General features: G+C 42.6%; 1 protein-coding gene across 1 annotated transcript in view; it reads right to left on the reverse strand.

Moving 5' to 3' along the window:
- The window catches only part of ZDHHC13 (zinc finger DHHC-type palmitoyltransferase 13), a 52,709-nt gene extending 44,220 nt beyond the window's left edge, over positions 1-8,489 (reverse strand). The window contains exon 1 of the mRNA XM_065937250.1: positions 8,382-8,489. Coding sequence (XP_065793322.1) covers positions 8,382-8,408 — 27 coding nt within the window. The 5' untranslated portion in view covers positions 8,409-8,489. The remainder of the gene's footprint in view (positions 1-8,381) is intronic.
- Between the last annotated feature and the right edge of the window lie 7,309 nt (positions 8,490-15,798).

The raw sequence follows: 15,798 nt of genomic DNA on the forward strand, positions 1-15,798 counted from the left end.
TCCAGGCGAGAGTACTGGAGTGGGCTGCCATTTCCTTCTCCAGAGGATCTTCCCGACCCAGGGATCGAACCTGGGTCTCCCGCATTGTAGGCAGACGCCTTACCATCTGAGTCACCAGGAAAGTCCCCTTGAGCCCCTTTTTTGGGGGGGTGGGGGGGTGGGGGTGGGCAAGAATACCGGAGTGGGTTGCCATTCCCTTCACCAGGAGATCTTCCTAAGCCAGGGATCGAACCCAGGTCTCCCGCACTGTAGGTAGAACGCTTTACCGCCTGAGCTACCAGGGAAGTCTCATTGTTTAAAAACAACTCTGAAAGGATGAATACACATCAGAAATAGAAAACCGAAGATATGTGAAATGTGCTTACATCAATTCTCCAGGAGTTCCAAAAAAGATTAAAGAAATGACAGATTTACTGAAAGAAGTTCATAATCCTTCAACAGGTTACTCATAAGCGATCAGTACTTTTGTTCTAAGTTATTTTACAGTTAAAGTGACCTCTTGGTGTATAGTTCTGTGGATTTTAACACATGTGGAGTCTTGCAATCACTACCAAAATCAGGATCCAGAACAGGTCCAACACCTCAAGAGACACCCTTGGGATATTCCTTTTAAGCCACATCTCTAGCTCAACTACCTCAGCTCCTGGCAACCATGGATATGTTCTTCATTACTTATTTTTTTCTTTCCCAGACTGTCAAACAATGGAAAAATGCAGAATATAATCTTCTACGACTGGCTTCTTGCACTCAGCATAATGCTGAGACTCATCCAAGTTACTCTAAGTTATTAATAGTTCCTTTCCTGCTATATAGTATTCCATTACATGAATGTATCACAGTTTATCCATTTAAACAACCCACCTGGGTTGTTTCCAGCTTCTGGCAATTATAAATGGAGCTGCTATAAACATACATTTTGTGTGAACATATGTTTTGCTTCTCTAACAGTGAAATTTACTTGACCATCTGGTAAGGAGACGTTAAATTTATAAGGAATTGCCAAATCGTTTTCCGGAGTGGCTGGACCATTTTGCATTGCCATTAGCAATTACGAGAGTTCCACTTGCCCTGCAACCTCTGGCACTGATACTCTCTCGTCAGTATAATAGATGTGTAGTAGTGTTTCATCAGGCCTCAGACTGAATATCCCTAATGGCTAACGGGGGCTGAGTGTCATCTCATGTGCTATTTGCTATCTGTATATCTTCTTTGGTGAACTGTCTTTCTACTCATTTTTTCAATTGGGCTATTTTCTCACTGCTAAGTTTTGAGAGTTCCTTACATTACACACGCTAGACGTAAGTAAGTCCTTTGTCAGATATGTGATTTGTAAATATATTCTACCCATCTGTAGCTTATCTTCCCATTTCTTAAGTCTCTTTCATACAGCAAATATTTTTAATTCAATGAAGTATAATATAGCGATTGTTTTTTTCTTTCATGGATCACGCTTCTGCTGTCACTTCTAACAACCACTGCCTTGGGACCACACCTCCTCTGCTCAGAGAGGAAGTTCTCCTCCCTCGGAGTTTCAGGTGCTTGTGCTGCCAGGAGACCACTTTCCTGCTTCTTGAACCTGAACTAGAGGACTTCTCCACGAGCACTCCTGTCTGCAGGGATGCTCACTGCCAGGGTTCAAGTCCCAGGGTGGGGGGTGGAGGAGAGGAGGGGACTCAGATGGGAAAAAGGCAAACTAGCTCCTGGTTCAGTGGTTTTTCAAATTCTGGTCTTTCCCCCTGCTCTGCCTGCTACAATTTTCTTCTGCAAATCCTTAAAGAGCATTCTATTCTATCCAGTCCATTCGAGGGGACAGACATGTTGGAGGGTTCTTTGCTCCTTAGCCAGAGCTAGAATCACAAATGTTTTTTGAATACACAAGTTCTGACTTCTCTGGAAAATTCAACCTCATTGCATGACACTCTTATTTACATGCACACACTCACACAGATAAATATAAACATATACGTAATGAGATTAAAACATCAAAAGGACATCGGGATTCTCTTCACCACATCACAGTAATTATAACTACCTCCAACTGAAAGAAGACAGGGATCAAGGAAAGAGTTAAACTCTACTCAGAATTTCTTCAGTCTCAATAAACAGCAGATGTAGATAACAGAGAAACCAGTTTGCTTTTTATATAAAACTTAAAATTTTTTAAATCATAAAGTAATTCACACTCATTTTAAAGCTCCAGCAATTACAGACCTGAGCACTTTAGCTGATATTCTGTACTCTTTCCCTCCCAATCTTGTACCAGTAGAGATACTATTATTAACAGTTTGGTATATATCCTTCCTCACTATCTGTATATACTTTGATATATATATAACATCATAGAGTTTACACAGGTTTTTATGATTTTCTTCTTATATTTAACAAAACATCTTCAAACATGGGATTTGATTATATAATTATTCATCAACTTGCCTGTCTCACCTAACAATATATCATGTACAGCCCTGGGGTCAGTAAACAATAGTTGTTTCTTTGTCTACAATAAATAAACAACTGTTTACAGTTGTTGTTTACAATGGAATATTATTCCATTGTAAAGATCTAGCATAATTAGACGTTAGACATGCAAGCTGATTTCAGCATTCACTCTCTAAACAACCCTATAATTAACATCGTATACATTCTCTAACATTGATTCACCAACGCAGAACTGCTGGGTCAGAAAAATATATATATATTTTAAACATAAACAGATACTGACCAATTATCTTCCCTAATTCACATTCCCAGCAGCAAGTATAAGTGTTCTTTTTCCCAAAACCTCCCCATAACTGAATATTACCATTCTTTTTACAATCTTTCCAATCTGATGGCTAAAAAACATGGCATCCTGCTTTGCATTTCACGGGTCCCTAGTTGTTTATTGTTTATTGTCTCATATTTTCTCTTTGTGGATTGCCTTTTCATAGTCTGTTTTTCTAGTGGATTATGTATCTTTTTTCCATTTATACATTAAGATTAAGCCTTTCTTTATATACAGATTTTTCATCACAAATAAATGTTGTATATTATATAGATAAAAATGTATTACTTCTCATTATGTCTCAGGGTTTTAAGGACATCAGTTTCATTTTTCATGCAGAAAGTTGAAGAGGATTATACATTTCAATATAAAGAGCATTTATTTATTATGAACAGTTTATTCAGCAGTTAATTGCTGTGTTTTTATGACATGCAAAGCATTATGCTAGAACACAAGACATCAGTGCATATCCTCTAGGAGCTTAAGTCTAACGGGGCAGCTAAGTCAGAGACAAAGAGATACTTCAAGTGATAACTGAAGCAGTATGTGATGGAACGGCAAAAATTGGTGACCAAGGGTAGACAACAGGAGGTACCTTGTGTTCGTGTCGTTTTTGCCTAAATCCAAATCAGAGTAAAAGCTAAAGGTGATTACATAAACTCAAAGCCTGGTGTCAAAGCCAACAGTCTCCAAAGCGAGGCAAGTGCACTCCAGGCCAAGCACTCAGTAACCCATTCGGGAACAGAAGAAAATGTTAAAGCTGCTGTTATAATGACTTCTATATGTTTTACAAAGGGGAGAGGGAAATCCACAAAAGTTTATAAATTTGTCTTCTTTAATCTTTATGAGTTTTTAGTCCTGGAGGACTCATGCGATCTGTATATCAAGCAGGTCAACCCTCATGGTCTGTTTACAAGGTAACTTGGGGGCAGCGTAAAGGAACACACCCAGAGGGGTTACAATGGGACCTTCACCATATTGCGGCATTCATCAGGCTAAGTAATTCTCAAGGTATATTACCTAATTTTAACTACTAACTAATTTTAAAACTATCCTTCCCAAAATAAGCAAGTGGCTTACACTGATTACTTCAAAGAAACGATGAACTGAAATAATAACAGTAGTATTGATACAAGGTCAAGCAAACAAGAAGACGGCAGAGTTGACACTTGTCGTAAAGGGTGCTCTTCACTGGCCACAAGTGCAACAGAGACGGTCTAATCTGATCTAACAGAAGGCCAGCCTCCCTCCAAACAAATGTTCAAATTATCAAAAAGGCTGATCTGAAGCAGACTTATATTTAGTATTTTTAACTCAAAACCTTACCATGAGTATATACTGAGCTATTCACTTACGAGTACAATTGAGAAACACACTGTCAAATCCAGTAATAACATGATAATATGGATTTGGAGACTGGCTCCTTCTCCCAGGCCCCAGGTACATCAGAAGGAGCTGAACTTTTTACGTCCCAGCTCACCACATGCCCCAGGATCATCCCTGTTAACATGTAAGTTAACTGGTCAGGGGCCAACAAGGGACAGCAAACTGCGGTCAGTATTATCTGGATGATCTTGACTGTGCAGCTGGAGGCCTCAGCTTCCAGCCAGCATGCAGTGCACGTGCCTCTCATCATTCCCTTAATCTCACAATACAGGTCATCTTACAACAATGAAAACTTTTTTTTTCCTGCTTTTCATATTGCAGGTGGTTTACACTAGGGGTGCAAGCCCAAAACTGCTTTACTGATAGGACTGCATGATCAAAAAGCTTAGAGGACACAGCTGTAAGCTATGTTCTTTGCTCTAGATATCACTCACTCTCAAAATTCTGCCGTAAGAGCTACAGGTGAGAAAGGAAATGACCTGCTTTGGGGGGAGGTTAACTTCAGGACAGTCACATAAAATGTTTACAGAAAACAACCATGTAGTCCCAACACAAAAGTTAAAGCAAAGTTTGTCGCGATCCTACATCCTTCTTAGAAATTACTTGCTGTTTTTTTTTAAGTTCTCTCTAGTTGTTTCCTTTTTACCATGTTGAAAGGTAATCTCCGTGAGAACAAGGTCCAAGTCTCAGAATTCAGGTTGGCTGTATGATGGTAGCTAATCATCTACCTGAGCTTCAGTTTCTACATTTGTAAAATGATATGACATCAATGTAGCTATAAAGTTATTTCCAAATCCATGTTTACGGTTCTAAGAAGAGCTGTTATAGTAGTTATTATTGACATGTATACTGGTAAAAGCATCACCACATAAGCAAACACTCTTCGTGGTAGTGGAAGCCTAACTGATATATGGCTGCCTACAATATTAGGGTAATAGAATAGATCGAGCAACAGACACCAGCAAACTCATAAGAGTTTTCATTAATCATTCACTCAGGGAAATGTAAAGAACACCTACTATATACCAGTCAGGGTACTAGGTACTTAGGGATAAAGGATGAATAAGACAAAATTCTTGCTATAATCCATTCATTCATTCATTCACCAGGTATTTCTTGAATGCCTACTGTGTTTCAGTCACTGTTCAAGAAACACCTTGATATGGCCCTGAACACAATAGACACAATTCAAAATAAGAAAAAGAAAAGGAGGGGCAGGGATACAAAAAAAAAGACTTGTAGCTAGCTGAATACTCTCCTCCACAAGGAGCAGAAAAAGCAGAACAAGACATTATAAAATTCTATAAGACAGCTATGAATACATCTGTGGCGACTGTTTTAACAAAGTCCCCAAGTTCTTTGATACTTCTCCATCAAGAAGAAAGAATCTACGTCCTTCCCTCTCAAATCTGAGCTCTCTGACTACTTCGATAATAAAATACCACAGAAGTGACACTCGGCCAGTGATGCTCGGCAGGCTCAGGCCTCAGAAACCAGCAGCTTCCTCTTTCTGTCTCTCGAAATATTCACTCTTGGAACCCAGCTGCCATGCTCTCCAGAGGCCCAGGCCACGTGCAGGTGTCCCTGCTCAAAATCATCATGACGTGTGACTGAGGGTACCACCAAATGATACCAGCCTGAGTCATCCCAGGGGACAAGTCTTTCCAGCAGAGGCTCCAGACATGGTGGAACAGAAACAAACCATCCCTGCTTTACCCTGGCCAAAATCCTGACTGCTATGATTTGGGATGATTTGTTTCACAGTAGTAGATGACTGGAACACAGTTAAGATATAAGAGGTATTTTTCATGTGGAGATACCTTGAATCCAATTACTTTTTCTATATAGTATATAAGTACCATTAAAGTTAATTAACTAAATAGAAAACCAAGATCTAGAAAACCATATTTAAACTCTCATGAGGCTCAAAATCCTGACGATTATCAAATAAAACAAAGAAAGATCAGACAGATAGCCATTAATATTTCTCATGGCATTAAATACTCTGTATTAACAGAGTTAAGTATCCAAGTTTATTCACTGGGCAATTATTTACAGAGTATGTTAATGACATTAAATGCTGAGAAGAAACATAAAGGAAGGAAGGAGGTTAGGGAATGTTGCCAATAGTGGTTATGATGGGGAGGGCCTGCCAACATTGCCGTGACATTTGTGTCAAGACCTTACAAAAGTGGAGGGAGTAAGCCATGTGAACATATGAGGAAAGAGTTTTCTAGATAGAGCGAATAGTAAGTACAAAGGCCTTGGGGCCAGTGTGGCTTTGGTTGATTGAGCAAGAAAGCAGTATTAATAAAAAATGAGGTCAGAGAGGAAACTGGGGGCCAGAGAGTAAAGGCAAATTCTGGTTTAAAAAAAAAAAAAAAAAAAAACAAACCTTTCAGCTGGAATCAGAGGAACCAAATTCAATCAGAGCAGGAATGTTCTTGTCTGTTTCGTTCACCAATTACTCTCCAGCACCTGTAACAATGCTTAACCCCTGGTAGAAGGAATGAGGTCTTGGCTCTGTCACTTAGCAGCTATTCGACTTTTAACAAATGACGACTCTCTTTTTTTTTTTTTTTGCCTCACCACAAAGCCTGCAGGATCCTCAGTTCCCCAACCAGGGAATAAACCTGTGCCACGGTAGTGAAAGCACTAAGTCCTAACCACTGGACCACCAGGGAAATTCTATGACTCCCAACTTTTTGAGCCTCAATTCTAATCTTTAAAACTGTAGTAACAATCCCTCCCAACCTCAGAGTCACAATGAGGATTAAGAATACAGAAGTATTTTGCAAACTGTAGAGCATCGTATACAGGTAAGATCTTTACATTATTATTGAAAAAGTTAAGAGCAATTATTATTAACAACAACAATGATCTCTACCCTGTCCCATTTAATCTCAACCTCTGAATCATGCTCTCCCTCCGTGTGGCAGGGAATTCAAGCAGGGCAATCTTTCCTGAAGCACCAGGTAATGAAGTTTAAGCACTTAAAGGCTTCTGTAAATGAGTGGTAGTTATTAAGATATGATAATTACTCCTACTAACTTTTCCTTGAAACTCTAAGGGGGAAGAAAACAAACAAGACAGTTTCCATGTGAAGGTTCTACACTCTTTTGTAATATCTGGTCTGCTTGCAAACCTTTTTTACTCTATCAAAATGCAAGAACATTTGACAATTTCCCTCCTGTTTTGTTCCTCACTTAATCTTACATCAGCTTGGTGAAAGAATGGAGAGAAAGGGGGAGCATGAGGAACATTCTCAAGATGGCAAAGACGTTTTTTAGAGAGGCCAACTAAGCCAATCATTTCAAACTGCTTGAATCCCACTTAGGGACAGAAAAATCTACTACTCAATTCACTCCAGCTGGAGACAGCTTCAGTTTTCTCATCTGTAAATGGGAATTCTATCACCTTAAGGATGCTTCAATTCTGTAACTAAATAATGAACACAAAAGCATTTGGTGTATATATATGCTAAGAACTCACTAGACCCTGGCTGAACCTGAGTATTTTTCATATTCAACAAATATTAAGTAAATATCTATAATATGCTCAGGATCACAAACAAAAAGGACAAAAATCTAGTTCTCCTGGAGCTAACATGTACCTCCTGTCACTCCCCATTAGCAACCCCTGTTTTCTGAAAATACATTTGGCTTCCAGCACGACCTCCGCCACACACAGAGTCCTTTGGGATTTTGCAGATAGCTATCACGCACCTCCCTCTCCACCCCGCTTTCTCCGACCTAAACAAACAGCTTCAGATACTCCAAGGAGTAAGCAAGGATATGGAAACAGGGAGCTAGAACAAGGCTGGGTGGGGCGAAGGCAGGTTCCCAGGCGCCTCGGCCGAAAGAGAAATGAATCAAACCTCCCAGACTTCAGGCCAAGGTCACGAAGGGCTGGTCCAACTCAGGTGTGTCACCTGACACCTCTCCCAGGAACGGCTTCCCTCCCCTCCCAGGCCCACAGCGGTCCCGGCCCTGAGGTGGATGAGGGAGAGCCGGTATGGCACTCAGCCCTATGTCTTCGCCTTTTCTTCCCGGTCGCCTCGGAGAGAATTCCCTGCATCATTCTCGGCGTTTCTAGGCTTCCCCGTCCCTGGACCCTGCCCCTCCGCTCCTTGAGGCCCCTCTGAGAGCTACCTCACACCCAAGCTCTCCGTCTCTTCATCGCCTCAGCTACCCGCCGGGCCCCGGAGACGCTTGCGCCCAACCGCACTCACCTGCGAGCCCAGTCCCGGCCCCTCCATCTCCCCAGTGGCGGCGGCGACTCGACAAAGTGGCGGCGGCGGCCCGCTGGCCAGCCCGCCTCGAGCCTTCTCTACTCCCACTTCCTCCTGTGACTCCGCCTCCACCGCGTCCTTGGCTCGAGCGCTGGGCCGTCAATCGGCCTCGAAAAAGCCAATCCCTGTCCTCCTCTCGGCTGGGGGCGGGACTCTCACGCTGCCAGGGAGGCTAGTGGAGAACTGCGAGTCGGAGGCCACGCCCACGCCCCGCCCACGCCGGGTGCTAAGAGCCGCTGGCCAAGGCTGTGCACTGCTTGCCCAGGTCGGTGTCCACCTGTCCGCACGCCTCATCCTGCCGCTAGTACAGGTCCAGGATCTGGCTGTTATTCCAACGTCAACCACCATCTGCCGAGTGCAAATCGGGACTTGACTGTTTAATAGTTAAATGGCCTTGTGAAATCGTCTCTTAACTTCACCTCAATTTCCACATCTGTGAAATGGAGACGACGAGGGTGCCTATTTCACAGAATTGTCATAAGGATTAAACGAAATAAAGCATGTAAAGCCCCTTAGCCAATATTTGACATAAGAAGGAACCAATAAATGTTAACTATTAAAACATTTGCCACTCTCTGTTCCTGTGATCTTGGGCAAGTCTCTTTCACCTCTGGGGCTGTTTCCTCAGCAAAAGAAAAAAATATATGAGTTCCATTGCTCAGGTGGATTGAGAAGAGCCCATCCGCGCTCCCCATGCCCTTTTGTGAACTGCATTGAAGTAGCTGACACCTAACCTCTATTCAGCCTGAAGGACAGATATGAAGCTAGGTGAAGACTTAGCTTCTGCCCTTGGGAGTCCACTGGGGCAATGGGGCTCTCCTACCTCAGCCTCCAGAAAACACTAGGGCTCCTTCTAGCCCAGCACTTAATATAGTCTTTGCAATTATTCCTTAATGTATCTATTGCCAAACCAAACCTTTGGAAGTTAAATGGGAAAAGGATTGAAAGAATTATCTCTCCTCTATTCTACCAAAATGGTTCTAAACCATAAAATAAACATCTAGAAAGTAAACAAAGTGCTGGTTTTTCCTGTGACAAATATTGTAATACAGTATAATTGTAAAGCTTTACTGTTATTATTATTATTATTATTATAGTGCCACTATCTATTGGGAACATCCAGTCCTGAGAAGGCAATGGCATCCCACTCCAGTACTCTTGTCTGGAAAATCCCATGGATGGAGGAATTTGGTAGGCTGCAGTCCATGGGGTCGCTACCAGTGGTACACGACTGAGCGACTTCACTTTCACTTTTCACTTTCATTCATTGGAGGAGGAAATGGCAACCCACTCCAGTGTTCTTGCCTGGAGAATCCCAGGGACAGGGGAGCCTGGTGGGCTGCTGTCTATGGGGTCACACAGAGTAGGACATGACTGAAGTGATTTAGCAGCAGCAGCAGTTCTGAGTTGCCCCAAAAGCCCAAGGTCTTCGAGGCTGGGGCCTTATCGTATCTACCTGTGAACTCCTGGTGCCTGGCACAGCATTGGGACATGGAAAGCTTGGTACAGTTTTACTGAGTGGATGTGTGGATGGATAGGTGTGTCATCAACTTCTATGATACAAGGAAGGATAAATTAAGTGGCAAATAGAAGTGCAAGCAACTTTCCTTGAGACAAGTCAGTGGAGCAAGCAATCAATCTGAACACCCTAGGATGAGACATTGGGCAAGGTTTCACAGAGGAGAGAGCCTTTGGTCATGGTCATTTCGCTTAACAAGAGCTCTGTTCATTGATCACTTGCTATGTTTCCAGAAGGAGAAACTGTGGTTCAGACTGATTCCATAAACCCCAAATCACTCAGCTGGTAAGTGGTGGAGAAAGGATTTTAACCCATGTCTCTTACCGCAAAGTGATTTGGGAGAAGTGATTTGGTTGTTTCACTTTCAAGTCTGCTCTTTTTTTTTTTTAATGCCTCTACTGAGCTACTTCAGATTGGGATGGGTATAGCTGCAGCTAACGGCTGAAGGAAAGCAAACCCAGTGAGGCCTTGAAATGCCATCCTTACTGGTCATCTTTGAAAATGCCTCTGGCTTACCATGTTGACATAGCACTGGAGAATACCCTAAAGGTAGGGGGCATGTTCCTGGAGCAGACTGCCTGGGCCTAAATCCCCACTGAGTTGTCATATGATCTTGGGCAAGTTGCTCAATCTCTTTGTGTTTGTTTCCTAATCTGTAAAATATAAAAATGGTAAAATGATAGGACTTATTCACAGGGCTGTTGGGAGAATTAAATGAGCCATTGTACATAAAGTACGTAGAGGAGTGCATGGAACCTGATAGACCCTGCATGTGGGTTAGCTGTTGTTGTCATTGTTATTGTCCTCCTCAGCAGTGGGTGGTGGAGAGAGTACCAAATCGACCAGCTGGAGGTGTCCAAATAAAGGGCTGAGGACACACTCAGCAGACCTGGCTTCTAGTCCAAACTTTGCCATTATTTACTGTCTATATTAGTTGGCTTAGAGCTGCCATAACAAAGTACCACAGGGTGACTGGTTTAAGCAGCAGAAATTTATTTTTCTCACAATTCTAGAGGCAAGAATCCAAGATTACAGTGTCAGTGGGGTTGTTTCTTGTAAGGCCGCTCTCCTTGAATTCAGATGGCTATTTTCTTCCCGTGTCTTCACATTCCCTCTGTGCATGTTATCTGCATTCTATCTCCTCTTTTTATAAGGACACTAGTCATAATGGATTAGGGCCCTAAAATGACCTCATTTGAACTTCTCTCTTTAAAGACTCTACTTCCAAATTCAGTCACATTATATGGTACTAGGAGTTAAGACTCCAACATATGAATTGGGGGGAGGAGCAAAATGCTGCCCATAACACTGTGTTCGATTCAGTTCTTTTCAGTTCAGTTGCTCAATCATGTCCAATTCTTTGTGACCCCATGGACTACAGCACGCCAGGCCTCCCTGTCCATTACCACTCCAAGAGCTTGCTCAAACTCATGTTCATTGAGTCAGTGATGCCATACAATCATCTCATCCTCTGCCGTCCCCTTCTCCTTCTGCCTTCAGTTTTTCCCAGCATCAGGGTCTTTTCCAATGAGTCAGTTCTTCACATCAGATGGCCAAAGTATTGGAGTTTCAGCTTCAGCATCAGTCCTTCCAATGAATACTCAGGACTGATCTCCTTTATGATGAACTGGTTGGATCTCCTTGCAGTCCAAGGAACTCTCAAGAGTCTTCTTCAACACCACAGTTCAAAAGCATCAATTCTTCAGTGCTCAGCTTTCTTTATAGTCCGAATTTCACATCCATACATGACTACTGGAAAAACCATAGATTTGACTAGAGGGACATTTATTAGCAAAGTAATGTCTCTGCTTTTTTACTATTCTGTCTATGTTGGTCACAGCTTTTCTTCCAAGGAGCAGGCGTCTTTTAATTTCATGGCTACAGTCACCATCTGCAATGATTTTGGAGCCCCCCAAAATAAAGTCTGTCACTGATTCCATCGTTTCCCCATCTATTTGCCATGATTGATGGGACCAGATGATGCTGAGTTTTACAAATTTGCTGGCAAATTGAGTGCAATACTTTCACAGCATCATCTTTTAGGATTTGAAATAGCTCAGCTGGAATTCCATCACCTCCACTAGCTTTGTTCATAGTGATGCTTCCTAAGGCCCACTTGATTTCGCATTCCAAGAATGCTCTAGGTGAGTGATCACACCATCCTGGTTATCTGTGTCATGAAGATCTTTTTTGTATAGTTCTTCTGTGTATTCTTGCCACCTCTTCTTAATATCTTCTGCTTCTGTTAGGTCCACACCATTTCTGTCCTTTATTGTGCCCATCCTTGCATGAAATGTTCCCTTGGTATCACTAATTTTCTTTAAGAGATCTCTAGTCTTTCCCATTCTATTATTTTCCTCTATTTCTTTGCATTGATCCCTGAGGAAGGCTTTCTTATCTCTCCTTGCTATTCTTTGGAACTCTGCATTCAAATGGGTATATGTTTCCTTTTCTCCTTTGCCTTTAGCTTCTCTTCTTTTCTCAGCTATTTGTAAGGCCTCCTCAGACAACCATTTTGCCTTTTGGTATTTCTTCTTCTTGAGGATGGTCTTGGTCACTGCCTCCTATACAATGTCAGAACCTCTGTCCATAGTTCTTCAGGCACTCTGTCTATCAGATCTAATCCCTTGAATCTATTTGTCACTTCCACTGTATAATTGTAAGGGATTTTATTTAGGTCATACCTGAATGGTCTAGTGGCTATCCCTACTTTCCTCAATTTAAGTCTGAATTTGGCAATAAGAAGTTCATGATCTGAGCCACAGTCAGCTCCTGGTCTTGTTTTTGCTGACGTATAGAGCTTCTCCATCTTTGGCTGCAAACAATATGCTGTGAAAGTAGCTCAGTTGTGTCCAACTCTTTGCGACCACATGGACTCTACAGTCCATGGAATTCTCCAGGCCAGAATAATGGAGTGAGTAATCCTTTCCCATCTCCAGAGGGTCTAATCAAAGAATATAATCAATCTGATTTCAGTATTGACCATCTGGTGATGTCCATGTGTAGAGTCATCTCTTGTGTTGTTGGAAGAGGGTGTTTGCTATGACCAGTGCATTCTCTTGGCAAAACTCTTTTAGCCTTTACCCTGCTTCATTTTGTACTCCAAGGCCAAATTTGCCTGTTACTCCAGGCATCTCTTGACTTCCTACTTTTGCATTCCAGTCTCCTATGATGAAAAGGACATCTTTTTTGGGTGTTAGTTTTAGAAGGTCTTGTAGGTCTTCATAGAACCATTCAACTTTAGTTTCTTCAGCATTACTGGTTGGGACATAGACTTGGATTACTGTGATACTGAATGGTTTGCCTTGGAAACGAACAGAGATCATTCTGTCGTTTTTGAGATTGCACCCAAGTACTGCATTTTGGACTCTTTTGTTGACTATAATGGTTACTCCATTTCTTCTAAGGGATTCTTGCCCTCAGTAGTAGATATAATGGTCATCTGAGTTAAATTCGCCCATTCCAGTCCATTTTAGTTCGGTGATTCCTAAAATGTCGATGTTCACTGTTGCCATCTCCTGTATGACCACTTCCAATTTACCTTGATTCATGGACCTAACATTCCAGGTTCTTATGCAATATTGTTCTTTACAGCATCAGACTTTACTTCCATCACCAGTCACCTCCACAGCTGGGCATTGTTTTCGCTTTGGCTCCATCTCTTCATTCTTTCTGGTGTTATTTCTCTGCTCTTCTCTGGTAGCATACTGGGCACCCACCGATCTGGGGAATTCAACTTTCAATGTCATACCTTTTTGCCTTTTCATACTGTTCACGGGGTTCTTAAGGCAAGAATACTGAAGTGGTTTTCCAGTGCCTTCTCCAGTGGACCACATTTTGTCAGAACTCTCCACCATGACCTGTCTGTCTTGGGTGACCCTACATATAGCATGGCTCATAGTTTCATTGAATTAGACAAGGCACGTTCTCCTGCAAGAACTCCAAAATTACAACTCACTGTTGAACAACCATCGACAGGAGAATGTTGGATCCCAGCAAAAAAAAGATACCCCATGTCCAAGGGCAAAGGAGAAGCCCCAGCAACATGGTAGGAGGGGCAAAAATCACGTTTAGAATCAAACACCATACCCGCCAGAGATGCTCAGAGGACTCAAACAAAACCTTGTGTGTACCAGGAGACTCCACAGAGATAGAACCAGACCTGCCTTTGAGGGTTTGAGTGTCTCCTGCGGAGGTAAGGGTCAGCAGTGGCCTGCCACAGGGGCAGGGAGTCTGGGTGCAACAGACCTGGGTGTGGCATAAACCCTCTTGGAGGAGGTCGCCATTAACCCCACCATAGAGCCACCAAGCAGATGATGCACAAACTGCAGAACAATTATATCAAACAAATTCTCGCATTGTTAAGAAAGTTCTAGGACCCACAACAGATTTCCCAACCTGGGGACCTGGCAAAGGGATGGAGAACCCTCAGGGAATTTGACTTTGGAGGCCAGTGGGATTTGATTACAGAACTTGCACAGGACTGGGGAAACAGACTCTTGGAGGGCACAAACAAAACGTTGTATGCCCCAGGACCCAAGAGAAAGGTGCAGTGACCCCACAAGAGACTGACACAGACTTGCCTGTGAGTGTCCAGGAGTCTCCGGCAGAGGCATGGGTCAGTGGTGGCCTGCCTCAGGGTCGGAAGAACTGAGTGCGGCAGAGCGTGCACAGGACTCTTTGAAGGAGGTCGCCATTACCTTCATTACCTCCACTATAGTTTGGTCTCCAGTCAAACAACAGGAAAGGAACACAGCCCTGCCCATCAACAGAAAATTGGATTAAAGATTAACTGAGCATGGCCCTACCCATCAGAACAAGACCCAGTTTCCCCCACAGTCAGTCTCTCCCATCAGGAAGCTTCCATAAGCCTCTTATCCTTATCTGTCAGAGGGCAGACAGAATAACACTGTGTGACCCTGGGCAAATCCCTCTCCCTGTGACAGTTTCCTCATCTATAAAATGGGTCTGAGAGCAACAGTGGGAACATTAACCCTAATTTTGACATTCCCCCCCACCCCCCGCAAGGTTTTGATCAGGTGAATGTCTCCAGCTGAGAGTAAGCTCTACCTCTCCAATCCCCATAACATGTTTTTTAAACCTCTTTCATTTTAAAAATATACTCCTTTAAGTATATGGTAGAATTTCCTTATGGGACCTTCTGGGCTAGATACTTTCTCTGTTTTTTTGGCTGTGTTGGTTTTTTGTTGCAGCATACCAGATCTTCATTGCAGAAGGCAACGACTTCTCTCTAGTTGCAGCCTGTGGGCTTTGTTGCCCCAGGGCATGTGGAATTTTAGTTCCCCAACCAGGGATCAAATCAGTGTCCCCTGCATTGGAAGGTGGATTCTTAACCACTGGACCACCAGGGAGGTCCTTTTAATCTCTTTTAGATGACACTCCTTCTCTCATTCTGCAAATATATATTGGGTGCCTACTACAGACCAGCAAATTTGGAAAACTCAGCAGTGGCCACAGGACTGGAACAGATCAGTTTTCATTCCAATCCCAAAGAAGGGCAAGGCTAAAGAATGTTCAAACTACTGTACAATTGCACCTATTTCACATACTAGCAAAGTAATGCTCAAAATCCTTCAAGCTAGGCTTTAATAGTACACGAACTGAGAACTTCCAGATGTGTAAGCTAGATTTAGAAAAGGCAGAGGAACCAGAGATCAAATTGCCACCATTAGTTGGATCATAGAAAAAGCAAGGGAATTCCAGAAAAACATCTGCTTTATTGACTACACTATAGCCTTTGACCCTGTGGATGACAACAAACTTCAGAAAATTCGTAAAGAAATAGGAATACCAGACAACTTTACTTACCTCCTGAGA

Source organism: Muntiacus reevesi, chromosome 5 (genome assembly GCF_963930625.1).
Source record: "Muntiacus reevesi chromosome 5, mMunRee1.1, whole genome shotgun sequence".
In the NCBI taxonomy this organism is placed as follows: domain Eukaryota; kingdom Metazoa; phylum Chordata; class Mammalia; order Artiodactyla; family Cervidae; genus Muntiacus; species Muntiacus reevesi.